The 25,001-nt window shown below is 53.2% G+C and overlaps 8 protein-coding genes across 8 annotated transcripts; 3 read left to right on the forward strand and 5 right to left on the reverse strand.

The window, feature by feature from the left end:
* Window positions 1–565: 565 nt before the first annotated feature.
* On the forward strand, window positions 566–2,519 carry POSPLADRAFT_1046792 (hypothetical protein; the record flags this gene model as incomplete). The annotated part of the gene is made up of 4 exons (XM_024479121.1): window positions 566–582; window positions 779–852; window positions 910–1,127; window positions 1,185–2,519. 4 exons carry the CDS (start codon window positions 566–568, stop codon window positions 2,517–2,519), a joined length of 1,644 nt encoding a protein of 547 aa, XP_024338169.1.
* Window positions 2,520–3,091: 572 nt separating this feature from the next.
* POSPLADRAFT_1181569 (hypothetical protein) lies at window positions 3,092–5,179 on the reverse strand (the record flags this gene model as incomplete). The annotated part of the gene is made up of 7 exons (XM_024488851.1): window positions 3,092–3,394; window positions 3,448–3,496; window positions 3,551–3,952; window positions 4,007–4,221; window positions 4,292–4,799; window positions 4,854–4,946; window positions 5,103–5,179. 7 exons carry the CDS (start codon window positions 5,177–5,179, stop codon window positions 3,308–3,310), a joined length of 1,431 nt encoding a protein of 476 aa, XP_024338170.1. The 3' UTR covers window positions 3,092–3,307.
* Window positions 5,180–7,103: 1,924 nt separating this feature from the next.
* Window positions 7,104–9,290, forward strand: POSPLADRAFT_1057133 (hypothetical protein; the record flags this gene model as incomplete). Its single annotated transcript, XM_024480877.1, has 9 exons — window positions 7,104–7,271; window positions 7,332–7,820; window positions 7,878–7,945; window positions 7,998–8,057; window positions 8,117–8,197; window positions 8,249–8,658; window positions 8,733–8,797; window positions 8,859–8,929; window positions 8,981–9,290. 9 exons carry the CDS (start codon window positions 7,104–7,106, stop codon window positions 9,288–9,290), a joined length of 1,722 nt encoding a protein of 573 aa, XP_024338171.1.
* Window positions 9,291–9,987: 697 nt separating this feature from the next.
* POSPLADRAFT_1070252 (hypothetical protein) lies at window positions 9,988–11,791 on the forward strand (the record flags this gene model as incomplete). Its single annotated transcript, XM_024482388.1, has 3 exons — window positions 9,988–10,263; window positions 10,320–10,568; window positions 10,594–11,791. 3 exons carry the CDS (start codon window positions 9,991–9,993, stop codon window positions 11,584–11,586), a joined length of 1,515 nt encoding a protein of 504 aa, XP_024338172.1. The 3' UTR covers window positions 11,587–11,791.
* Window positions 11,792–14,145: 2,354 nt separating this feature from the next.
* POSPLADRAFT_1145330 (hypothetical protein) lies at window positions 14,146–15,791 on the reverse strand (the record flags this gene model as incomplete). The annotated part of the gene is made up of 6 exons (XM_024485790.1): window positions 14,146–14,245; window positions 14,302–14,540; window positions 14,593–14,728; window positions 14,777–14,899; window positions 14,951–15,296; window positions 15,674–15,791. The coding sequence occupies 6 exons, from the start codon at window positions 15,789–15,791 to the stop codon at window positions 14,146–14,148; spliced, it is 1,062 nt and encodes a 353-aa protein (XP_024338173.1).
* A 1,080-nt stretch (window positions 15,792–16,871) lies between these two features.
* Window positions 16,872–18,349, reverse strand: POSPLADRAFT_1074540 (hypothetical protein; the record flags this gene model as incomplete). Its single annotated transcript, XM_024482720.1, has 6 exons — window positions 17,792–18,349; window positions 17,608–17,738; window positions 17,461–17,559; window positions 17,322–17,398; window positions 17,051–17,268; window positions 16,872–17,004 (listed from the first exon to the last, which is right to left on the reverse strand). The coding sequence occupies exons 1-6, from the start codon at window positions 17,980–17,982 to the stop codon at window positions 16,872–16,874; spliced, it is 849 nt and encodes a 282-aa protein (XP_024338174.1). The 5' UTR covers window positions 17,983–18,349.
* Window positions 18,350–18,969: 620 nt separating this feature from the next.
* POSPLADRAFT_1057137 (hypothetical protein) lies at window positions 18,970–20,500 on the reverse strand (the record flags this gene model as incomplete). The annotated part of the gene is made up of 8 exons (XM_024480878.1): window positions 18,970–19,142; window positions 19,197–19,308; window positions 19,367–19,494; window positions 19,553–19,652; window positions 19,711–19,864; window positions 19,920–20,089; window positions 20,150–20,257; window positions 20,327–20,500. The coding sequence occupies 8 exons, from the start codon at window positions 20,498–20,500 to the stop codon at window positions 18,970–18,972; spliced, it is 1,119 nt and encodes a 372-aa protein (XP_024338175.1).
* Window positions 20,501–21,435: 935 nt separating this feature from the next.
* POSPLADRAFT_1046798 (hypothetical protein) lies at window positions 21,436–23,207 on the reverse strand (the record flags this gene model as incomplete). The annotated part of the gene is made up of 2 exons (XM_024479122.1): window positions 21,436–22,845; window positions 22,908–23,207. The coding sequence occupies 2 exons, from the start codon at window positions 23,205–23,207 to the stop codon at window positions 21,436–21,438; spliced, it is 1,710 nt and encodes a 569-aa protein (XP_024338176.1).
* Between the last annotated feature and the right edge of the window lie 1,794 nt (window positions 23,208–25,001).

The following is a 25,001-nucleotide window of genomic DNA, read 5'->3' on the forward strand; positions in this document are numbered from 1 at the left end:
TATACACTGCATGCGGTATTCAATTTTCTAGTACAAGAAATCAAAGAAATCGAAAGAAAAGTTAATTTATCTAATCAGTGCTCTGGCGCCTAATATGGAAGTGAAATCGAAGGAAAATCGATTATGTAATCCATTTTCCATTGTCTCTTTCAATTTTCCTTCGATTTTTCTTCAATTTCCATTCAATTTCTAGATCAGTAAGATTCAATAGGTGCTATAATTATGATTTGATATTTTGTGCAGGAAAATTGATTCCTGCATGCAGTGATAGCGTTCGTCCTCCTCTTATTCGGCTATTCTGACTCCTCACGTGCTCTCATTTTCGGATCAATCACGTGATTATCTTTTCGTATATAACACTAAGTTGGCCTCTCGGATGTAGGAGCGAAGAACGCGATTGTGGGGCTGGTTTTAGGAGCCTGGGTTTGTTCCCAATATTGAGTTCAATCCATGTAACATTTTGGACGATAAGCTCGGCCACGTGTTGATGCCGACTTTGAATTTTGTGATAAGGGCCATCATAAGGCTATCCATCAGATCTAGAGTCATTTCAACCGACACCACCATGTCTGCACTTTGCATGTAAGTCTAACCACTTCGAGTACGCGACGTATTCACCCATTGGAGGTGGGATCTGTACCTCAGATAGTGAGATACGTCGTCCTATCAGCGGATAGATGCGTCACGTTGGCTCAGTCGAGCCTTGTCTATGCGGTGGCATCGTCGCTTGACCTAGTAGCGATTCGTATCTAATGCCGCATCGTATGGCGCCTCATAGGGCACTGCAAACGAACGACATCGTCCTCCACATTTTCCAATGCCTTTCTCCACCGCAGGATGACGAGCCTGACAGTGTGTCCATTTTCATTTTCATTCATATTCACCGAAAGAAACTGATGATTGTGTGAGGGAGCAACCAGAGAGCATTAGCTCGGTCTGCTCGAGTGTGTAAGAGCTTCTCAAATGCAGCACTCAATGTGCTGTGGGAGAAGATGGACTCGATGGTACCGTCACTGTGCCTCTTTGCTGCGTTCAAACAAGTCCGGGGCGATATGGGTGGCTACAACACAATGCACATAGCCCATATGCTTGTTGAGGGAGAAGATATTCGTGCGCCGTCTGTCTGGGTGAGTGAAATGACGTTTAGCATTGGTTCGATAAATCACACTCACATTCTTCGGAAGACGCTCTGCGGCCAGCCGACTCCCGCAGAGTGGTCCCGCTTCAAGCAGTATGCTACTCGTGTCCGCGCAATCACCAGCCCAAAGGACGATTGTGTCGACGCGTCGTCTCTCATGCTCTTATCCCAAGAGAACAACTGCGAACCGCTATTCCCTCATCTCCGCGCAGCCATATGGCACAGATCACCCTCAATCGAGGCCGGGCTTCTTGCAGTCATGTCGCTCTCAGTTCGCCGTCTTCGTCTCGTCTACAACGATCTCATATGTGTCCCTTATACACATACACAATGGCCAATCACAAAGCGAGATTACGGGCTGCAGGCGATTCTTGATAGCGTGGGTGCTTACCTTCCTTCACTCGAAACATTCGAATTCGAGGGTCTGGCACACTCCTTCTCGCTCACGCCGATTTCTAACATGAAGGCGCTGCGGTCGGTGGATTTAGCGCAGTTGACATGCGTGTCAGACGGTGAGGGCAGCCTTTTGGAAGCGTTGTCAACGATGGCAGACCTCGATTCCTTGAACATCACATCTACTCTCAGGGCAGACTTGGTTCCAAAAGGCTCTGGGTTCGTAAATCTGCGCAGCCTCACGATCCACCGAAGCTGGGAAAACGTCGTACCTTTACTCTTGGCGGTTTCCTTGAGTCCTCTGGAGGAGTTCCACCTGTTGCGACTCAAGCTGCCTCCGCCAGAAGCGTTCTACAGTATCGGGCATGCCTTGCGCCAATTCTCATCCACTCTGCGTGTGTTCGATATGCAACTGACCGGCACGGACGCAGCGTGGTCCGACAACGACCACGCATCCTCGACAACTGCAGTTATTCGGCCACTGTTCAGACTCGAATTTCTCGAGTCGTTCTCATGGGATTGGCAATGTACTACGCACCGACCATTTGCGACCACAGACGAAGACCTCTATGAGATCGGCATCGCCTGGCCCAACCTCCGCATCCTCTCCTTACTTGGCCCCGATCACAGAGACACATTCCCCACCGTTCGAGGTCTCCAGAGCCTTCTGCAGTCCTGTCCAAAGCTCTCTCAACTCTTTCTGCCTGGTATGGACCCTAGCCTCTACCCAGATTTCTCAGACGTTTCGTACGACCTGCAGACGCTCGTGGTTGAGCAGCAGCGCCACACGCTCGGCGATACCCACCGTTTAGCGAAAGAGCTCAGTCATCTGCTGCCCAAACTTGATGTCGTGTGCAGCTCGAGAACGTTCGTTGACAAGATGGGAGATCCAATACTGAACCACCCGTGGAACGGTGTAATGGAGATGGTCGGTTCTATCCGGCGTGGGAAGCAGCCACCTGGGGCCTGCTCTTCAGAGTCTTCTTAGTTGGTTTCGATGGACTTGCTTCATATCAATCTACGGGTATTGGGCTTATTGTATAGTGTAGAGCATACAGTCTCTGAGTTGCAAAGTGTCTTGGAATGTGCGATCGCGCATGTGTATTATTGATCATGTTCAGTTTGTGATGTACCCCGACACGATAATCGTACTTCCTTACTGTCTACTAGATTCGTGTGGAGCGCATGTAATAGATGAACCCTGTATTTTACTCGTTCAGCGCTCGGTATGCATGTGCGTCTTGTACATACGGTCCAATCGCAATACTCGTGGACCATGGACATTGGTCTTCGATCTGCAGACCGGCCGCTTCGTCTCTTGAAAGCAGCAAGACGCACTGTATACCTCAATTACAGGAACAGAGCTCAAGGAGGCAGACGTTCTCACATGCATTGAGCCCTCACAAATCACACTTTAGTAGCTGCCGGCAGGTGCGGCGCTTGCCGAGAATAACGTTGACGACTGGGGGGAATGCTACCGTGCTGTGTCGGAAGTCAGTCGGAGTACTGCCGCAAATCCCTCGGAATAAATCATTTGTCTCGAAGATTTGCGCTTAAAATCAGTGAACGTGTATCAAGTATTTCTTGAGCTACCAAGCGGTTTTTACAGAGTGCTGTACCTCTTCGACTTCACGCCATCTCGTAGATGAGCACGTGATCGTGTTTTGAATCGACGGATTGCCAGCGTCTGCATATATAACGCACTCGACAATCGTGATTCAACTTTCATGACGTTCACACGCTCCCATAGCTTTCTTATCGCATTTCATCTCTATATCAGCGGTCGTTGGCGAAGGTGTTGACCAGATCGACCGCTCGTCGCAGGTATTCGCGCATATACGTCTCGTCCCACACGTCCGTACCCTGCAAGTCATCCGTGAGTCAATTGTCATAAAGACATCGCGAAGCTCACTTACGATCACCTGAAAATGCACTTTTCCGCGCATCGTCCACATATGCACGAGCCTGAGAATGATCAAAATTAGCATCGTGCATTGTGAGCTTCCACGTGTGCCTCACGGTCTAGCGCTGTGGGACCAACGATTCGAGAATGCAACATCTTCGACGTCAATATGACATTCCGCATGCGAGTCACTGCACGAGTACCGTAAGGGAAGCCTTCCGTCAATGAGCCCGACATTGGTAATCATCAATGCAGCTGGATTCTTCCATGTCTCGGAAGGCGGAACACGGAGTGGCTTCGAGGCGAAGATATTCGCGGTAAGGTGTGGCAGATGCGGGTTGGACAGGTAGTGAGAATACTCCTCTTGCAGACGATCCATGATGCAGCACAGCTTCGCACGGGGACCGTCCTGTGTGTCGAAAGTCGAGAATGGGACGATGAGAGGCACGACAACGGACGTCGAGGTGATGTGCGAAGGCCGGTTGTAAGGAGGAACGAGATATTTTGTAAGAGCGATACTGGGCATGAAGCATGATATGCGCAGGTGGTATGAAGGCTCGAGCATGACTCACAAGGTCAGGTCTAGCGTTACGTGTGCGTCCTTGGCCGGAACACCGAGCACTGGATTCAGTTCAAACATGGCGAGAATGAACGCCGCCTCAAGCAGTCGGGTGATCGTATGTCCAACCGTCTTCAAGCCGTTGAGGATACATGACGACGTTTCCGCATCTAGTACGTCGCATATTCTCATAATCACGCCAATATTCTGCACCTCTTGACGAGAAGGCTGTAAGGAATGGGAAAGCTGAAAGACGAAACATTAACCACGCACGATGCTTGCACATGGTAAGACGTACGATGTCGTTCGTCCGCAGGGTCTGCCATCGCCGCAACATGGGAACCCCTTCGCTTTCCCAGTTCAATAGATGTCCACCAGTAGCGGTGACGGGTCCTGGGGGCAGATTTCTCCATTCCTCTCCCCACGAGAGTCGATCAGCTCCATGCGTGACGTCGCATAGAGTGACTTCTTCGAAAAGGATCCGGAGAAAATTGGTATTCGAGTTGCCGTCAAAGATGGCATGGACACCGTGTATGAAAACTGAAAACTTGCCCTGCCGTGAGTTTGTCAGTAGGTATAGTCTCCAGTGTTGTCGTACTCCGTCAGGATGGATATACGGCAGCCGTTTCGAGACTATTTCCGTCACAAACACATCAGGATCGATTTTGTCATGCAAAATCTCGAGACTATGCACGGCCCATCGTTCTACATCCTGAACAGTGGTCACCGGAGTATATTTCCACCAATACTGTACTGGGTCGCAGCCATCCTTTTCTATGGTGGCTCCTAGCAAAGGGGCTACGAACCTACACCACGGTAATCGCGTGAGCGAATCCTAGTCTCTTAACATGGGTACTTACCGCAAATAGCATAATGCACTCCGTATTCGTTGACCTAATGTGTCTGGTTCCAGATTGGTGCTGAACGTTGTACCAAAACAGACGTCTCCCATCCTGGACATATCCGTCAACACAAGTAACAGGCTGTAAACCCTCAGTATGCATACCCGTCGTCACGATCGTGAAGAGCGTACATAAGTATCTCAGACCCGGCAAGAGGCCTAGCAGCATAGTGAACAATAGCAGAAAGGAATCCACAGCATAGCGCACCTAGTGTAAGAGGGAGCGTTTTCACGATGTATTGCAATCCAGCTCGGCTCGGAAAGAGGGCCAGCAGACACCTCCATTGTGACAAGGGCAAGTGCACGCCTCAGCGAAGCCAACCTATTGAACCATGGGAGTCCGAGCCCTTATAGTGTGGTACTTAGGGATGGGAATCTGTGTTCCACCACAGAACTTCTGAGGAGATAATCAGAGCATGCATCAGTAAATGATGAATTGCTATATAGCACTATGTATAGCCAGGACAGCCTGCGCGATTACCGTCCAATATATTGCACGGCGCTACCCGTTTATGGCGCAAAATAGCAACCGAAGTGGAGGAGAATAAGATTGTGGAGTTTGAGCGGCGATCATGATTTGATCGGATATCGCCGACTTGTGGCTGAGATGTGGCGCGGAGAATGGCGAAGACAGCGGCAAGGAGTCCGACCAGTCAGGATTTTCTAACCAGTAAAATGATCCTATCCGACAATGAATTAGCTTACTGAACCACTTCGACAGTACACAATTACTACCAATCATCCCTATTCAAGGATCTGCCAACACCCTGGCCTTTGATACGTACTGCGCCGAATGGTCGAGGTGCGTGAGGCGATGGGAGAGGTATCATGAATACCAATGATAATTTACTCGGAATCCGGAACAGTACGTTTCAAACCCCTGTGATATTTGCGACGGCGCATGGCAAGGGTTCTGGAATGGCTCACTTGACGTACTGTCACAGATACGGCATCAATTTTATTCTCGTACAAGTTCACCCTATACCTTTTTGCAGATTTGGACTTGTTTCATCATACCTTGTTGGGTACAGCGACATTACAAAGGCGTCTTCTGCGTCATCAAGGAGAACGCACGTCCCTGTCACTCACCGTCACATTGTGGACTCCTGTTTGCTGCCTCTTGCGCATCAGTAGACGCCCCGCGTAGCTTAGCCGTGCGCGCCTTTTGTGTTCCCGCATGGTATCGTCACGGCACGCTGTTCCCGGCGGGCTACAATGTCCCTGCCCTAGGACTCGACTTGTGGTAATAAGGCAGTCGGTGGGTCAGACGCCGCCGCCGGCGCGCCTGCGTGTTCTGCATCTAGCCCTCTGCCTGCCGTGCTCACGCCGCGGATCAATATGCCTATGCTGTACGCTTGTGTTTTCCTCGTCGCCTCCTGCTCGCAGCGTGTGGGGTACGGTCACTGACGGCACCACCAGTCGCCTGACAGCAAAGTCGCATCAACCGCCCAAGACCTTCCAAATCGGGGTGCGTCGGCGCCCTAGATGTCAAACAATTTGAAGTGCAACCTCTCAGCTATGGCTCCAAAGTGCGCGCGGAGTCGTGAGCAGAGTGACAAGTCTTCGCCGTGCGTTAGGAGACGACTGCACATGCATCTACTCAGTGGTATCCCCGACAAAGTGGCACACGGGTAGCGGCGGTGCTCATTTGCAATCAACGCCGTCTGTTCTCGAAAAGAGATTCGCTGGGGCATGAATGACGCCCATAGATTGGTGACGGCGGCCGAGCCCCCTCCCTAACCATCTCCGGTAGACTCGACTCTTCCCTTCTCTATTCAGGCATGCGCATGATGTGCCGTGCTGCTAGGACATACCGCCGGGATACACGCCACTGGGAATACTCCACAGGATTTGTGTCAATGTCGGGTAGGACGGTGAGTGCACGTTGTGTGCTGATTCAGGCTGAGTCTTCCTTGCTGACGGTGCTCCACGCAGGTGGTATGCGCTCTGATAACGCATGCTTTGCCTCTGATTTTCTGGACATTTCCACTGGCTAAAGGGACCAACACCAGACCCTTAGTTGGTGGGAGATACAAGTTTTCGAAACGACGGCTTGATACCATCCGTCATGCCGTTTATCAGTCAATGACTGTGCTGCGGGAGCATCCGGGTGGCCAGCCCCATGACTGAAACCATTGACCACTATTAAAGCTGAGTTGTGCTGCATGCTAAGCCTGCATCCACAGCCATTGTTAGAACGCGGTTGAAGATGGCCGTCTCGACCAATGAGTTGGCAATTCTTGCTATTGTTTTACTCGTCACCGCGGTGGCCTTCTACGCCAATGGCACTCGGCGTGCCCCCTTACCGCCTGGACCTCGCGGAATCCCATTCCTCGGCAACATGTTTCAATTCAACGTGATTCGTCCCTACCCCCAGGTACGATGATCGTCGGCCTATATGACTTCACCTATGGTCACTAACAGACCCGACGTCCAGTATCTGAAGTGGGCACAAAAATACGGCCCTGTATTCTCTATCAAACTGGGCAGCCAACGCATCATTGTGCTGAGCACCTCCGAAGCAGCGGACGAACTGTTCGTCACCCGCAACAAGCTGTATTCCAGCCGCGAGCCCTCGCACGTCGGGTCCGACCTGCTGAGCGACCAGCAATGGATGGTGCTCATGCCACACGGCCGAGAGTGGAAGGTCTGTCGGACATACCTTCCAGCATCGACAGTTCGAGCTCACCTGTTGGCCGCTCTGCGCTGGCTGTGTGTTGTGATAAACCAGATCGTCAAGAAAAGTGTCCATGGCAGTCTTGGCCCCAGTCCGTCCAAGCAAACGCGTAAGATGCAAGATCTAGAGTGCCGCGTCATGCTGCATGACTTGCTCTGCCACGGTGAGACTAGCATCACAGAGGAATTCGTCGAAGGACCGCACGGGAAGGTGCCGGAGAGGCATTGGTTCTCTATCATAAGACGATACGTGAGCGGATTGAAAGTCCTCTCCACCTGACGGCATGCTGAGCACGTCCTCACGCAGACGACCAGCCTGATGATGACCCTTGTGTATGGCCGTCGCATCCATCGCATTGTGGAGAACCCGGAGCTGTATGTCGGGGAGTTTGAAATGTAGACATCGCTGCTGACGTGCTACTTTCAGCCATAAAGTCTATCACATGATGTCTAATTTCACACATGTGTCACAGCCTGGACGATATTTGTTAGTCAACATTCATCAATCGAATCTTTATGCATCGCTCATAGTTGGTCATCATGTAGGGTGGATGCACTCCCTATCCTACGCTGGCTACCCGACATTATGGCTCCATGGAGAGCAGAGGGAAAGAGGATGCACGAATGGTATCTATTGCTCTAATCAGTTGAAGTCCCAAATGCTAATCTGGTCTACAGGGAGATGGGTTTCTGGGGCAAGCTGTTCGCCGACAGCCGGACGGCTTTTCTCAATGGCACCGGGCTCAACGGGTTTGTTCAGTCCTATCTGAGCGCACGTGCCGAGGCAGGACTCGAGGACCTTCCCGGTAAGGGTGCAACAGAGGACGGGGCAGGTTGGATGCGCGACAAGCTTATCACATACACGGCTGTGTCCATCATCGAGGCTGGCTCGGACACGACCTCGACCGCCGTCTTCTCGTTCGTGCTGCTCATGCTCAGCAACCCGGACGCTCTGCGGCGCGCGAAGGAAGAGATGGGCGCGGTGGTAGGCTCTAGCCGCATGCCCGGCTGGGAGGACGAAGATAGGTTACCTTGGCTCAAAGCTTGCATCAAGGAGACGCTGCGACGCGCACCCCCGCTTCCCTTGGGTAAGTACGATGGCAGCTATCTAGATCCCGGCCAATAATTGACAACGGTATGCGTCTCATCTGGTATAATCAAGGTATCTCGCACATGGCAGACGAGGACGACATTTATAACGGCTACCTTATTCCCAAAGGATCTGCAGTCATTGGAAATATATGGGCCATCCATATGAATCCTGTCCGGTACCCTGACCCTACTCAAGCCAGAGCGATTCTACAATCCAGACGGAAAGTTGAATTGGGCCAGTGGTCCTGACACCCACAATCGCGACCAGTACGTTCTCACCCAGATGTGGAGTGTCATTTCCTGACTGATCCCGCTCAGCTACATATCCGGGTGGGGCAGACGCTTCTGCCCAGGAAAATATGTTTCAGAGGCGTCGATGTTCATTGTTTTGTCTCGTCTCATCTGGGCCTTCGACTTCTACGCGGCGTCGGATCCGCAGACTGGGAAAGCGAAGTTGCCTAATGTCAATAACGTGGACACATTCACAGACGGACTTGTGACTGCCCCGAAGATTTACCCTGTTGGATTCAAGCCACGGTCTGAGAAGCACGCCGAGATGATCAAAGCATCGTATAGAGATGTGCAGAATGACTGGCAGTCTATGGGGCTGGCTGGAGATGAGCGGTGAATGTCGTGTAGCTCAAGAAAGCGCTCTCGAAGTTCGAATATACTTCTATGCCAGTCTCCAACGAAAATGACCCTCTTTCCGTCGTGTTCAGGCTCTACCCTCCTAGTCCCACGATGTTGTAGATCTCTGTGCATAATCCGACGCTGAATCGTTTTGGCTACTATATGTTAGATTTCTTGCAGGGATCAAGACTTAAGACAATAGGATAAACCGCGTTTGACTCAGCTTGTAGCCAGCAAACATGTCATGATCTAAGTACAGGTCGATCGGCGTCTTGAAGTACCATACGTGATCAAGTGATCTACTACTAACGTAAGTATCGACTGTTATTTCCAACACTAAAGTAGGATTGGCCGGCTGGATTCGGAATAGGCAACCAATGGGAAACCTAAAGGTCGGCTTTTTTGTACTCTTGTCATACTTGAGCTGCACAGACATTAGCGTGACTGCTCTTTTTGTTCCTACAATGCGGCCGTCGTTGGTGGGATACTTTACTCACTCACTGCCGTTCTGATGTTCTGACGTACTACGTAGATAAAATGTCGAGCATACCGGATTCCAAATTACCTGTTATTTGGTTACCATCGTATGGATACTTGTGACCTATCACACGTGACCAACTGGTAGACCAACAGCGGGCGCGTCCTCGCCACAAATCCTCCTTCTGACTTAGAACTCTTCAACCGTTCCGCTCATACGCATGGCCACTCCCAGAGCCTTCGAGATCCCCGAGATTATTTATCTCATTTTCGAACAGTTCACCGTGCCCCCGTTATCGTGCAACCCTCGCTCGAAACGCAACAAGACACTGGCACGGTCGGCGAGGGTGTGCAAGGCTTTCGCAGAACCTGCGCTAGATATCCTTTGGCGGGATCTCGTCTCCATTCAGCCTCTGCTGCAGATCCTACCCACCTACACGCGTATCTGCTCCAGCGAACCGATACCAACAAAGTTAATTCCGGATGATGTATGGGTTCGTGATGATAAATCTTGAAGGTCTATGAAGACAAACTGATCCTATATTGGTAGGTCATGGATGGTGCCATTCATGTGACGGACTGGGAGCGCTTTAAGACATACGCACAGCGTATACGTTCCATCAAACTCTCTCAGTATGATCGGATTGCGGCGTCGGTGTATACCGCTCTCTACCGCCACAATGGAGAGCGTCTCATACTTCCCTTGCTGCGGTTCTTTTCGTGGGAGCAAATGTCTGAGACATTTAACAATACGTTGGAGTTTTTCATGTCTCCAGAACTTCGTGGACTACACCTACGGGTCATAAGCTATGCCTAATACCCAGCTCCAAAGGGACGCCTTGACGAACGAATTTGAACGCCTGCTCAGCGGACTCCCTCCGCTGGCTCCAAATGTTGCAGAATTATATATCAAGGGGGACATTCAGCGCTGTCCGCCTTCTGTCGGGTCATTCCCACGCATGCGTCGGGTCGAAATCAATTTCTGCAGGCTCAACGCCGAATCTTTGCACCCGCTGTCTCTGTTGGAGAACCTCACGGACATCAACATTGCTGAGGCAAGAGTACAAACGATTTTGCCGCGCATCGGCCAATTCTCGATGCTAACATGCTTACAGCTGAGGTTCGATGGGTTTTCGGGGACGTCACTTCTACGAGCAATGACATTGCCTCGTCTCAGGTCTCTTGTCCTCGATTTCATCCCCGAGGCTCCATCACTTGACAGACTTCGTGAAATCATGACGGATGTGGCGGAGGCTTGCACGAAGTATCCTTCTCTTCGCTCCCTGAGCATCCGCCGCAAGTCTTCCTTGTCTGGGAGGAGGGGGGAATCTGTCCTCAAGATCGTACAACCCCTTCTTGAATTTTGCGAACTCGAAGAGGTCAACCTACAATACGGTCGCACTCGGATGGATATCGCGGACCATAACATGCGCGCAATAGCTCGGGCGTGGCCACATTTGACGTGTTTCTCGCTGTCTTGTCTCCCAAACCCTTCAGCACCTACCGTCGGGACACTCGTGGCCTTTTCCAAATCTTGCCCAGACTTGAAGCATCTGACGCTCCCCTTGATGACACACAAGCATGACATTCATGAATTGCTCACGTCTCCGCCCGCACCGCACGGCCTCAGGAGCCTAAAGTTTTTGTGGGGGCCTCGGCTCTACCAGTCACCCCAAGCACTCGCGCAGTATCTCCTCCGTATGTTCCCAAATATCATACTTCGTTACAACAAGCCGGTATACGGAAGACTACTTGATTGTCCATCTACGAAAGATGCATCGCATGATCAAAATTACCTCGTCGATGGGATGTATTAGTCGCTGAGGTCAATCGGGAGAAATCCACTCGTCAACGGCGACGGCGTCTCCAAGAATAGCAAGCCAAGAGCCGATAGCTTGGTTGTATTCAGTTGACAGATGCTCAGGGCGAGCGAGGCTGCTAGTGCTAATGTGACAACCTAGTAGTTCTGTACAATATTGTTGATAATATTTCACGCTCAATACGAAGCTCATATGTCCCGCGAGCGGCGATTATTGTTGCCAACGGAATTCAATCCTGGTATAATTCTTCTCAGACGCTTGTAGCCTGTTTATATGTAACGAGTCGATCTAATCTAATACAGGGATCTGATGGGTTTGTCATTTTTACATTGGGGGTTGGTTTTGTGGCGATTCACGCCCTCTAACGGGCAGCTAATACTTACTCTCTCCATGTATGCACTCCTGTAGACTTCTCTACAATATGGATATGATACAGCGTATACCGGGGTGAGTGAAGCGTTACACTATACAAGATCCTAGTACTTGACCCTGTCCTATCTGAATTATGATAACTTACACGTCGTCTCGTCTCCAACTGATCAGCACACACAGGCCCGTTCTACACATCGTAAACAAGCGTAATTGGATCAGTAGACATGTGACATCCCGGTAGTCCGCTATTGCTCTCTATACGGTAGAATTAGACTTTCCAGATGCAGCACAGCAGAACAGAACCTAAACAGGTACGTACGTACGTGGAGGTAATAAACGGGAGAAGCCAGCACGGGGTGTCATGAAGAGACGTCACATCCGGCGCGGGTACAGAGAGGGATGATAAACAGGTAGGCACAACGCCGTATGTTGGGGAACTTGCACAAGGGGAATGTAGGAGCGATGGACGGGCAAGGATAGGGTGTGCTTGTAGATGGCGATGCGAAGGAGGATGAGACTGATAGAGACGAGGAATAATTACATTACACTCGAGCGTCCGCTTGGAAGGAACATGGTTCAGGAAGGGAACACGAAGCACGGAAGTCCTCGTCCGGCATGAACGCACCGGCCTGCGGTGAGCGCTAGGCTGGCATTCTGGTATCCACGACGGCGACAGGCAAGGTCCGCACAGCCAGAGTGACGAATTGCTTGTATGAGGAGAGGACAGGCGAGTCCGGGGTCGCTCGGGGCGCGCACCACGCACCTTGACAGCTGTGGGAAGCGGTCGCTATCGGGTGGATCACGACATGAGCCCGGTGACGCGTCTGGGTGACCGGTAAGGTATCCTTGAGGTAAGCGACCGAGGCGAAGACAATCGTCCGCTCAAGACAGGAAGCCAGAACACTGGTCTTGCGCGATACAGCGGCGGGGAAGCCAGCCGTAAGGCGCGGCCTAGTCTGGATCAGGCAAGAGGGAAGGCACCAGGTCCCCGGACATCAGCTCTCGCCGTGGTCTACGCGAACACCGAGCGACAGGGGAGAGTGGTGGACCAACGACTTCAATCCGTCGCCAAAAGCACAAAGCGAACAGAAACAGCCCGACGCTCGCGCGTTAGCCAGATGGCCACCTTCTCCTGCAGCTTGACATCCCGTCATACAGCTCACCTAACCCAAACTGACTGGCCCTAGAGCCACTCTGCCCATCATTTACTTCACTAATGCCATCCGACACACCACCAGCCACAAGCGCATCGCTAATCCCGGATCCCTCCGTGCAGGGTGCTGTGCCCGAGTCCTCCGTACCTTCGCGCTGGAGTTTGACAACGAGCGAGCCGCGCAATGGATGAGCCATATGCTGCGCACACGGGGATAGCCAGACAACATACAGCCGCCGAGCGATCACGGCGACGTCATCCAGCTAGCCTACCTGGACGTCTAGCATCAGCAATAGGTGGCAGTGGTCGACAGCACAGCGCTAGGCAGCCTGATAAGCCTACGTGAGCGTTGACGGCTCGGTGCCGGGCGGTAGAGTGGCCATATGGTGCAGGCAGGGTCGGCGAGCGCGAAATTCCGGGCAGCCTGCTCGGAATTCGGAGCAGGCGGCCAAGAGAAGACGAGGGCGTGGTCGTGTGGGAGTGCGTGACGCGCGATCACAGGTGAGCCGTGAGAGAAGTATGGACGTGATTAATTCGTCGCGAGCAGGGCCAGGCTAGAATGCCGATGGCAGCGGCGGGCAAAGGTGCTGCCGCAGGAAGTGTATAGGTACAGGGCGGTAGACGATTAGACAGTAGGACCCAACCACCAGTGGCTGATTGTAGTCGAGCGCATATTGAGCGCTGCTGCGCGAGCGATAGTACGATAGTGAGATGGCATGCGGCCGTCCAAGACGGGGGCGAGTCGTGACGCAGGAAGAGGAGACGTGTAGTAGATGTGACATGATGAAGCAGACTCGTGACGAGGAATGATAATGCAGCAGCAGATGATAGATGGTCCGGCGACGATGATGCATGCGTACAAGGGAGTGGGAATGGAGGAGAGGGAAAGTTGCAGGGAAAGTCTGCTGGGAGCGTTGCATGAGCATCCGTCGGCCGCGCTCGTATCGCTCGAAGGGAGCGAAATGCAGGGCGACAGAGAAACTCACCGATAAAGTAACCAAAAGAAACCTATATACACCTCCTCTAGAATCCTACAAGATTCCTGAATCTTTCAACGCATTTTGCAATATCGTCTCCTTGACTGCTGCGAACACTAGTCTGATATTGCTCGTATCCGTCGCCTGCGTCAAACTAAGCATAGCCATTGTCAATCAAGCCAGCACGTCGCACACGAGGCAGGTACGCACTGTGGGTACACGCTCAACCGCGCCCGGTTCGCCTGCATGAACCTCCACAAGATATACTTCGCCGCCTTGTTGATGTCTGCCCCGCCCGTGTACTCCGGGAAATACCGCTCCAGTGGGACCTTCGGAAGCTTGTTCTTGAACACATCGATTTTGTTCAGGAACAGGATAATCGAAGTTCGCAGGAACCACCGCGAGTTGATCACGGAATCGAACAACACTAGAGATTCGTGCATGCGATTCTAAGGAACGAACATGAACGGCGCTCCACATACACCAAGCGAGGGAACGTACCTGATTTCGCTCTTCGAGGAGTACCTGGTCGTACTCACTCAGTGCGGTACAGAAGATGATGCTTGTGACGCTCTCGAAACAGTGTATCCACTTCTTCCGTTCTGAACGTTGGCCGCCGACATCGAACATGTGTATCCTGATGCATGTTGAGTATATATGTTTAGCACGATGGTCGCACACGTACGATAGTGGTCCAAGCGTAAAGCGTGTTTCTGTGATGCCTGTGCTTTTCGCTCGCGCTCGCAAGACATCCATCTCTGTAGGTACATAGACGGGAGTGCCTATCCGTAGTGCTTCTGTGAAGAAGCTGGCGCATCGTGAGAGGGCATACAGTCCCTACGAGTATAGCACCACTCACTAGCTTGCGCTGTCCATAAGGTAGAACTCGCTACTATGGTCCATAACCGTCGAGATGATAGGATCTTGCCAGAGCTCATATATCGCTTTCGCCATCTCTTCCGAGAAATAGAAGTTCGGCTCGGCGGTAACCTCATAATCAAAGATCTCGTCTGTCCGTGCCCGGTTCTCGGGGTTCACAGGGTCGACACCAAGCTTGCGCATCGCGAGAATGATGTTGTGGGCGGACTCGAGGAGGTTCTTGTAGATTGTCGTGCGGTATGTCATGAGCTCGGCCTTGTTGTAGCCATTTTGGTGAATGATTTTCATCTGCTTGACGATTGTCGACTTCCCCGACTCTCCCGAGCCTGCGACAGAGTGTCAGCATGGACATCGTTGCACCAGGAAGCCAACGTAGTCCAGTCTTGTGCCACTCGTCGATTAATCGTGCGACTGGCATTCAGTCACCCAATGCCAGTCAAAACGACTACAAAAGATAGCGACCGTTCCCATGGCTGTTTAGTCACAGACTCAGGCAGTCGCAGTCGCAGCTATGAGCGACTGGATATGCCACCACCCACTTCCTTTGTGGGATGCGCGACCGCACACTAGCGTAGTCCGCGTCTCGCCGTGCGGCCGCTCAACTCACGATAGGTCGAGCAGCTACTCGGCTGCCGCTCGCACAGACGCGGCCGATTATCATCGCCACCCTGCGGCCCAAAAGAAAAACGCGGATAACACACACCAAGCAGCAGGATCTTGCACTCCTTCTTGAACTTCCGCGAGTCCTCCTCGATCTGGCGGTCGATCTCCTGTGAGCGCTGGAGGGCCTCGCGGTCCTGGGCAGAGACGCAGTTGCCCATGGCGGGTGGCAGACGCGGTGCGCGCGTGATCCCACTTGTATGGCACGGTGTATGCGCGGGCTCACGAGCGGCGCGGTCACTTCGGTGCAAGACGCGGCTGAATCGGCGGGTTCGGCTCGGCACTCGCGGAAGTCCCCTGCGGCGGGGGGTCAGATATGGCGAGGCGAGGTTCGCTGGCGGGGCGGCGGCGACGCAGAGAGGTGCCGCGGGCGACGTGGACGACGACGAGGAGAAGGGGGGCGGGCGAGAGTAACGAGGGAAAGGGACAGACTGTCGTCCGCTTGCTCAGCCGCCCTTGTTCTCGCTGATCACGTCACAGGCGTCACAGCTCCCGCCTGCTGTCATACTAGTGGTCACACACGTCACACAGCCCCCGCGTGCACGCTTTCATGTCTAAGCTTTTCGCACCGTCCGTGACGTACACTTCGAACCCTGCCAGTCCACCAAAACTGCAATCCAAGCAGCAGCAGTCCTCGCGCTAGGCAGAGAGCACTGCACCATTAATAGCCGCCAGGAGTCACGCCTCCCGCCCCTGGTATCTACCTCCGCCGACCGCCGGTGACCAACACTGCGGATACACCGAGCCATGCCTTATTTGCAGGACTGCCGGCCGCGGCACACTTCATTAATCACCGAAGCGCGCCCAATCTGGTCAAATTGGACAGCGCCAAAGAATCGGGCCGCAATTGGCCAGTCACAGTCACCCGTCACACTCACTTCGCGCGACTTAACGCGAGTCGGGACGCGTCGAGGCTTCTGCATTGGCGCCATGTGATGTGAGAACAGAAGAATTATAAACACACTGCGTAGCGCTACGACATCGGGATGTATCGAGGGAACGCGGAGCAGGGCGAAAGTACCGTACAATACAGGAATGGCACAGGCCCTCTCAGGCATAGCCTACACATACACCCATTATACATGCCTCGCGGCAAGACAAGCATCAGCACGGCCAGTGCTCGTACACAACATACAGCATAGCGCAGGATTGCACTCACAATAGTCCGTGGTGCCCAGGCAAGCCCAGGCAATAAATAACGAGTGTCAATCTCATCCACCACCCAACACCTCCTACACCTCCTAATACAGTCCAGCCCACACCAGCAATGCACCCAGCACCGCGAGCGCAGACGGCGCACGCAGACCCATTGCGGCACCAGTGTTGCCCGCAGGGGTTGTTGACACAGCCGGGACGTTCGTCGTCACCGTTGACCTGGATGCTACCGTGGACTCGCTCGTCAGGGTACCTACGCCCGTACCCGTTCCTGGCGTCGCCACGACCGTCACAACCGTCGTCGCGGCCACACTCGAGGGGAGCGAGCTTGACGTTACTGAAACTGCCGAGGAACTTGACGCGGGAGAGGCACTGTCGCTCGACGCCGACGCCGAAGAGCTTGATACCGCCGAGCTTGTTACCGCCGAGCTTGTCGCTGAATCGGTACTGCTGGGAGCGCTGCTGTCGCTGCTGCTCCCTGCACTACTCGATGCCGCAGCGCTGCTCGTAGCATTGCCGCTGTCACTTGAAGTCACACTTGCGCTGGTGCTACTCGCAGTGACAGTGCTGTTGCCAGACGCAGATGCGCTGGTCGACGCTGACGAGGACGCAGCTGTGCACGATGTTAGACTCCTGGTGAGCATCACAGACCATGAGGATTCGCGGCAAACGTACCGGAGCTAGAAGCCGAGGCGCTAGAACTGTCCGACGCCGTGCTGGAAGCGGTTGCGGTCGCGGACGTAGACGTCGTCGTCGCTTGACGTTGCACCAAAACTGCAGCTCACTGAGAGCCGCACGCGCACGCGCAAAAAATGCACTCACCCGGACTCGCAGCACACGCATTCTTGAGATCCTGTATGCCCGCCTCAGTCTCCGCCACAGTGCAGTTCGCGGTCATGCACGCCTGCGCGTCGGAGAGGAACGACGAGGACGCACAAGCGCACGTCACATCGCTGACAGTGCCTCGTCAGTCTGGGCGGACCAGAAACACACGTAGGAGACTCACAGGACGGTGCAGTCAACCTGAGTGAACGCCTGAGCAGCGCACCCCAAGGGGCACCCGGTGAGGCCAGAGAGCTGTGCCTGTGCACCGAAACCGAGGGCAGTCTCGTGGCGGGTGCCGCGTGTGATGCTCCAGAGCACGAGAAAGAGCGAGAGTAGGAGCCAGCGGGGGTAGGGTTGAATGAGGGAAGACATGGTTGCGTCGTCAGGCCGAGCAAGCGTTGACCGCAGTCTCAGATATGGTTAGGTGGTCGTGGTCGTGAAGAGAATGCAAGAGCGTCAAAAAGACTACAGTAGCTGGACTCGTGGAGGATCGAGGGCAGGCTAAAAGCACAGACGGCGAGCGAGGGAAGAAAGGAAAAGGTTTTGGGTTTGCCGTGCGGAGGCAAAAGACCGTGAAAACCTCTCGGGGGTCGCCGCGTGCAACGATCGTGGTCACCAGTACTGGAAGCTGCGCCACCAAGCTTGAAACGAAGATCGGGCGCGAGATGGTCGTTAGGTAGTGTTTCAGCCGGGCACGACGGTGCGTCGTTCCTCACGCCAAATGGTGGAGAAAGGCAGGGGTAGGACGGGCACATCCTCACGACCACCCGCGCACATATATACCCGCGGCGACGCCGTTCGATCTCCAGGCCAAAGACGTTCTTCGGAGCTCTTGCTTTGTCCAGTGTCATGGCGTCGTCACTTGATTTGATCCTACGCGAATCGCATCCCGCGTGATTCCCCCCGTGTGCTGGTCCGCGGGCGGGAAATCCTGCTTCTCGCCGCATGCGACGACCCCTGCGCGCTGCATGTTCTCGTCAAGTGACTGGCGTGGGCGTTCTGAACATGTGTCCGATGCTGCTTGGCTGGCGGGAAGCGAGAGGAAGCCGTACAGAGCTGCTTGTCATGGAGCACTGACGGCGCTGAAGCCCCGTACAAGGGGAACCTACAAATCAAAGGACCGTGGCAGCCGACTGCTGCTGCTGCTGCTGCTGCTGCCGCCGCCGCCGCCGCCGCTCCGGTGATGCCCGTCGAATATTCAATCACCGCTTTCTAGACGGACTGGGGTAAATGGGATCCTCTTAAGACATCACGACAGAGCACTGTGTTCAGCATCGGGAGCATGGGCTATTGACATGATCGAATTAGATGTGCATATCAACAGGTGTCGTCGCATCGACTAATACAGTACGCCCCACATCAGACACCAGCCATCTCCACATCCCCGTCCGCGCCTACCCCGCCCCCACCATCCGCATCCGCGAGTAGCGCCTCCGCCGCCCGCCGGATGTTCGCAATCTTTTCGCGCATCACACGCACCGACTCCGGGAAGAGCGCCTCGGGCGCGTACGGGCCCTCCGACTCGACCGTGACTGCGACGAAGTTAGCACATCGATAATACACAGAAAATAGCAGACAACACTCACAGATGAACCAATCCCGGATGCGCTTCAACTCGACGCACCCCTCGAACTCTTTGTGCCGCAGAACCTCCCGCGACATGCTTTCTTTTCGCAGGTTGTGCTCGTCGATAGACACCTGCCAAAGCCGTCACTCGTCGCATAGATCGTAAGAGTCAAGTGAGACTGCAGCGCACCTCTCCGTCAGCACTGACTTGCACGACACCCGGGCTAAAACATTTAGCAAATTTTTGTGCCAGATGCGGTGGCACAGGCATGGAGGGATTGAGGAGAATCAACGGATGTGTGCGATACGAGGCCGTTGCTGTGATGTATGCGTGAGACAACGCACCGGTCAACGGAGGCGGAGACACTCTGCTCACCGACTGGACTCCATTTTGCGTGCTCCTTGCCAACACCTTTGACTGCATGCAGCTCCAACTCGATTTCTTGTCCTGGTCGCATTTTTGCCAGGACAATGTTCTAGCCACCCAGGGTGAGCCGCGGAGGTCACAGACTCGCGCAGCATAGTAGCACATACCGGGTTCGTCGGGCCAGGTATGCGGTCCCCGAATGCGGTCTCTTGTTCACCTTGCGGGACCCACTCGAGGTCGCCGCTCGTCACTTGATCATGTATGTACTGTTTCGGCGCACCCTTGGGCGTGCTCTTGTCCAGCTCGCACGCCACGTTCAGCCTGCCCACGCAAAACGCATCAATGCCACATCAGGCAGCTGAAAGGGGTGACGCACCGGAACACGAGCGTATTGCGGTCCGTCGGGACCCCGCTGGCGTCGCGGAAGTCGAAGAGCGCCGGGTTTAGGTTGAGCGGGACAAGCCCGAGACGGTGCGCGAGGACCTCGTCCTGGATGACCGACGTGTTGTTCCACATGTAGACATACTCGATGGCTATTGTCGGCACCTGTACGCACATGCTCAGCGCTCAGAGCCGGCGGGGAAAAGGGTCGCAGATGCCGCGCACCTCCGCAATGAGGATCCGCCGGAACGCGTTCGCGATTGACGCATCGACGCCCACCAGGTCAAATTCGATCGACCGCTGCGAGAGTCTCTTGACCTCTACGTTTAGAGTCTAGGCGGACCCGCCATAGTTCCTGCATAAGCACCCCAAGCCAACATACATGCGCGGCACATGGCTCACCTGCTTGAACTTCTGCAAGTCCCAGCTGTGGTCCTCGTCGGGGTAGTGACCAGGATACTCCGTGTTCGACACGTCCGAGACGCGCTCGGGTTGTACATTGACATGCCGCCGCGGGTTGAAAACAGAGGGGGGCAGCTGCGAGGAGCTAGGGCGAGCGTAAGATGTCGAGGCCATTTTTTGGTCGTTGGGCGCTTGAATTGGCTGCTTTGAAGGAGCAGTGATCGAGATTCGGCAGTCAGATAAGATTAGATGAACAAGCGAAAACTCATCAATCCTTGCCGTGATGCGTAACATGGAACCACTACCTGGCAACAACTCTCTATAGGACCTGTGGGGCTAGGCTCGTGTCATTGGCGGAAGTGATTGGGACTCGGGAGGGACGCGATATACGAACACTCTTGATACCGTCAGCGCGTTCAAGACGCGTCTCCACTGTAACTGAGATAAAACATTATCGTAGTGGTATACTTAGGTCTGCAGCACGTCAATTTCTTGGTTCTGCTATCGTGAGTCATTGAAACAGATTTACGTAGGGAAAACATTGCGGTGTGTACGGTCATTAAACGTCGAAGAGCTGGAGGGAACAACCTACGGCCATTACGATCTGACGATCCAATATATGCGCGACATTGATCTACTATATGCATCACAGAACGCAACACCCAAAGCACGAGGAAAAGACTTATATAGCCACAATGTGCGCAACAGGCTAGTCGCACATCCGGGCTGACCCGGCCAACGAAGATACGAACATGCTAGTGAACACAACGAAGTTCTCACCTAGCATACGCGTGAGTCGCTCGTCCGCACTAGCAAGGGAGTAGAGAGAAAGAGGTGGTCAAGAGAGAAAATTGAATTTCTCGGCGTCATGACCGATTGTATTCTACAAAGACCCGACGACAGACATAACATAGGTAAGCAAAAGAGACAGCTCTAGGGCTTATCGGCCAAGAGCAAGCAAAAAATCAAAGCTACTGACTAAAACCATGATAGGAGCCTCACTATTTCTACACACCTTGGAAGGTCCTGGTCTTGTTAGCGAGCGGCGCAGGCATAGTTGAACACCGTAGAACACTGATATTTTGCGCTGGCTTCGTAGATACCTTTCGTTATCCCTGATGCTCGACATCCCCGATGACACTAGTCTGCAGGCATTCATACTCTGGATTATCGTCGGGGTCGTTTGTACCTCGTTGGTTATCACGCCGCCTGGTAGACTGCAGTCTAGCCACTTGATTGACCAGTGCATCCCATTTGAGGACGCTAGAAGCCATGTGACCATCTTTATAAGCTACCCTCCGGAATTCCACGGTACTGCACGAGAGCGAGACTCTCGGAAAAAGGCGATTCAGACAATGAGCGAAGTCTACGTCGAGATCGACTAAGACCTTTGGTCTGGTCATGAATTCCAGGCTTTGCAGACCATGCGCCGGTATAGCAGGAACCATCATCATGTCGCGAGCTCTTGGCAATGAGTGTGCCATAGAGGGCAGGACCAACTGTTTCAGGCTAGGGCAGGCCCGAGCAAATGAAACCAGACAGTCGACAGTCGGGAGGAGAGGATAGTCAAGCCGCGATGATATAGCCAATGAGAAACGTGTCAGTCGCGGCCAGGCCTGCGCCACCTCACGAAGGTCGCTGTTTTCCACGGGCATTGTGCAGTATTCACACTTGATCTCGACATCCTCGAGTGCTGTGAGCGACAAAAGCGGCCGTACAAAGTTGAGGAAAGGTGGTGCCCTTCTAAATCCATCATCGAAGCCGAATTCAATACACATCTTGCGAAGAGAAGGAAGCTTAGCACAGGCCCTCGTCACGTCTTCAATGAGGTTCCGGCACCCGTTAAGCTTCATGGGGAGTTTAGGGTGATAATGTATCGCGATGGATCGAAGGCGAGGAAACGTTGTTGCGGATAAGAACGGCATCGCAGAATCGTCGAGGGACATCAAACAAAGGCTTGTCAAGGAGTCGAATCCTTGACTGCTTGGCGGGATCTTCATTTGAGGAGCGCAAGGAACGGAAAGCTCCGTGAGGTCTTTTAAGTCCGAAAGAGATCTCATGAATGCGCCATCAATGCGGCAAGATGTCTGTCGGCTGACTTGCAAGCAGCGTAGGCGTTTGAACGCTGCAACCGAAGGACAGCGTCTGAACCCGCCGTTTAGGTAGATTGTCTTGATATCAGGCGATATGCGAGACATCTCTTTAAGGAGACGCTCGAGTATACCAGCCAAGAACTCTTGGTGAGTTTTGCGCTCGGGATAGACCAGAATGTCGATATGGAGTTCACGCAGATGGGGAGAAGCCAACATTTGGTGAGTGCCATCGAATGCCGGCACCCACTGCATCCACGATAATTCGCGGAGCAGAGGAAAAAGAGGACGGCCCCCGTTATGGCGTGCCAGAGCCGCAAACACCGATGGACCAACGCTACCATCTAGCTCCAGCGACATAGAGCGGACGCGCCGCGCATATGTCTCGAATCGCTCCCACTCCAGAGCGCAGATGTTGCCGTCAAAAATCTAAGATTGGCTCAGTAATGTCAGAATGAATAGAAAGCGGCATTCAACAATCGACGACGAACCCATACGTGCTTCGGTTCCGAACCCGAGATTGGCTTTACGAAATGTATAGGCCCTCTTCGTGCTTTGTTAGTGAAGAGGACTGGCTTGCATGCGGAGAGTAGTCGTAGAAGTGGATGAAGCCAATCGAGATGATTCCAGAGCGCGTCCAAAGCTGGGTCCATAAAGGACTTGCTGACTCGTGCTGATCGTGCCAGCGTTCTATTATGCCGCCAGCGAGCCTCATGGGGTGGATGGATAGTAAACTGGAAAAAGATGTGAGAGACGATCTCCGGGATTGCTAGTGCTCGCTCAGTAGCCATAGGTGAAGAGGATAATGTGTCCTGTCGTCAGTGGTGGTTGGAATGTGGAAGGATCATTGTGGCAGCGCCCGCTTTTAACGGCCCTTCTTGTCACGTGTGCTAGGATCGGCCACAAGTCTCTCGCCTTTGTATTATGCTACCGCTTTAGTAATCCGTACCACCCAGTCACGACAAGGAGACACTGAAGTCACGCACCATTGGAGACCTTTCTTCACTAGTATACTGCTCGTGGCAACACTAGATTTCTCGTAGTGTGATGAACACCTGTTGTAAAACAAGAAGAAGAGGGTTGGATTCACTGCTCTTTCATTACGTGTGTCACTTTGCGTGGCCAAAGGTAAATGCTATATCGCAAGGGAGTTAACCGTAATCGGCAATAGAAATGCATGAGGCTTCTCTGTGTACTTTGCTGCAGCGTGCCAATGGGATCGTCGAAGCCTCCGGGAAATACTTACCCCAAACCCACCACTGGTATCATGGTCATGAAATGTGCGGATTGGTATTTTGCTGCTTATGACAATACTTGTTCGACATGAATTACTAGCATCCGGAGCGCGACGCCCGAGGTCATTGACGTTCGGTTCCGGCCACGCGCCGCCGTGTATTCTGCCAAGTACCGCAACACACTTTGCGACTCGATCCTCTCGAGTCCAAGGATAACGTCCGCGCTCCTTAGATTGGATGCTACAGCTCTAGTGTAGTGTTCCTAACGGTGTCGAGGTCTTGCATATCGGAAAGAGCCGTCAGGTACTCGCGGGACCGCATTAATGCTGGACGAGGTAAGCCAAGGCAAGCATTTCTGCGAGAGATCAGCATCGAACCACGCACGCACCCAGTAATCATGTTGGTATCATGCAGAAATATCATGCACATTATGGCTGACAAGCTCGTCTGCTTGAAGGCAAGGGGCGACTAGTCGTTGTTGTGAACTTGAATGACGTTCAAGCATTGCGAAACATGTGCGCCGATCTTACTTTGCAACAAATCGTACACGTCGAATGCTTGCACGTAAAATACCTGGGGCCTGTCAACCTGGAGTGCGTGAGAAGTTTATGTTAATCCGTAGCTAGGTCCAGATTCGATAGGAAGACAGGTCGTACTGTTCTTTATATATATCAGTCATGCAGACATCTCGGCGCGTGCAAGAAGCGTATTCGATTATGTTGACCCTCCGAGCCGAGGACTAGTTGAGGAAAGCGTTTTTGCATCACATTTGTGATTGAACTGTGGTTCGTTGGTCTCGTATCTCGCCCATATTGAAACTGCACCCACAAGAACGCAGTGCAGGGGTGGCCCACGAATGGTGCACGATGTCTGCAATAGCCGCATTGTTAACTCGAGTTACAAACCAATATGTTCTGTATACACGACAGAGCAACTGACATTGGTAGCATCAAGCTCAAGTCGTTACCATGTTGGGATCTGGCGACGGCCTCTCCGGAGGCAGAACACGAACATTCGTGAGACGATCGATGATCGGTTATCCTCTGAGTAGGGCGCCTGTCAGTTCTGACGCGGTCACATGGAGGGCTAGATGAGCTGGACGCGTCCGTCCCTCACATCAAAGCGAAGCTCATAGGTAGCCTTAATTACGCAATAGTCGCTAGTAGCGCATGCGACTGCAACGTCCTTCATATGAAGGAGATAACGCTTTCATATGGATGTCAATGCAGGCCCACGCAAGTTAGATCATACATGTCCAGGACGCGTTCGGAATACGCCATTGTAAAATCCCCTATCGCCAATCCCAGTGCCACAGAAACATGCTCAAGGTTTGTGCCCTTCCCGCACATT

Source organism: Postia placenta, assembly GCF_002117355.1.
Source record: "Postia placenta MAD-698-R-SB12 unplaced genomic scaffold POSPLAscaffold_8, whole genome shotgun sequence".
NCBI classification, from domain to species: Eukaryota; Fungi; Basidiomycota; class Agaricomycetes; order Polyporales; family Adustoporiaceae; genus Rhodonia; species Rhodonia placenta.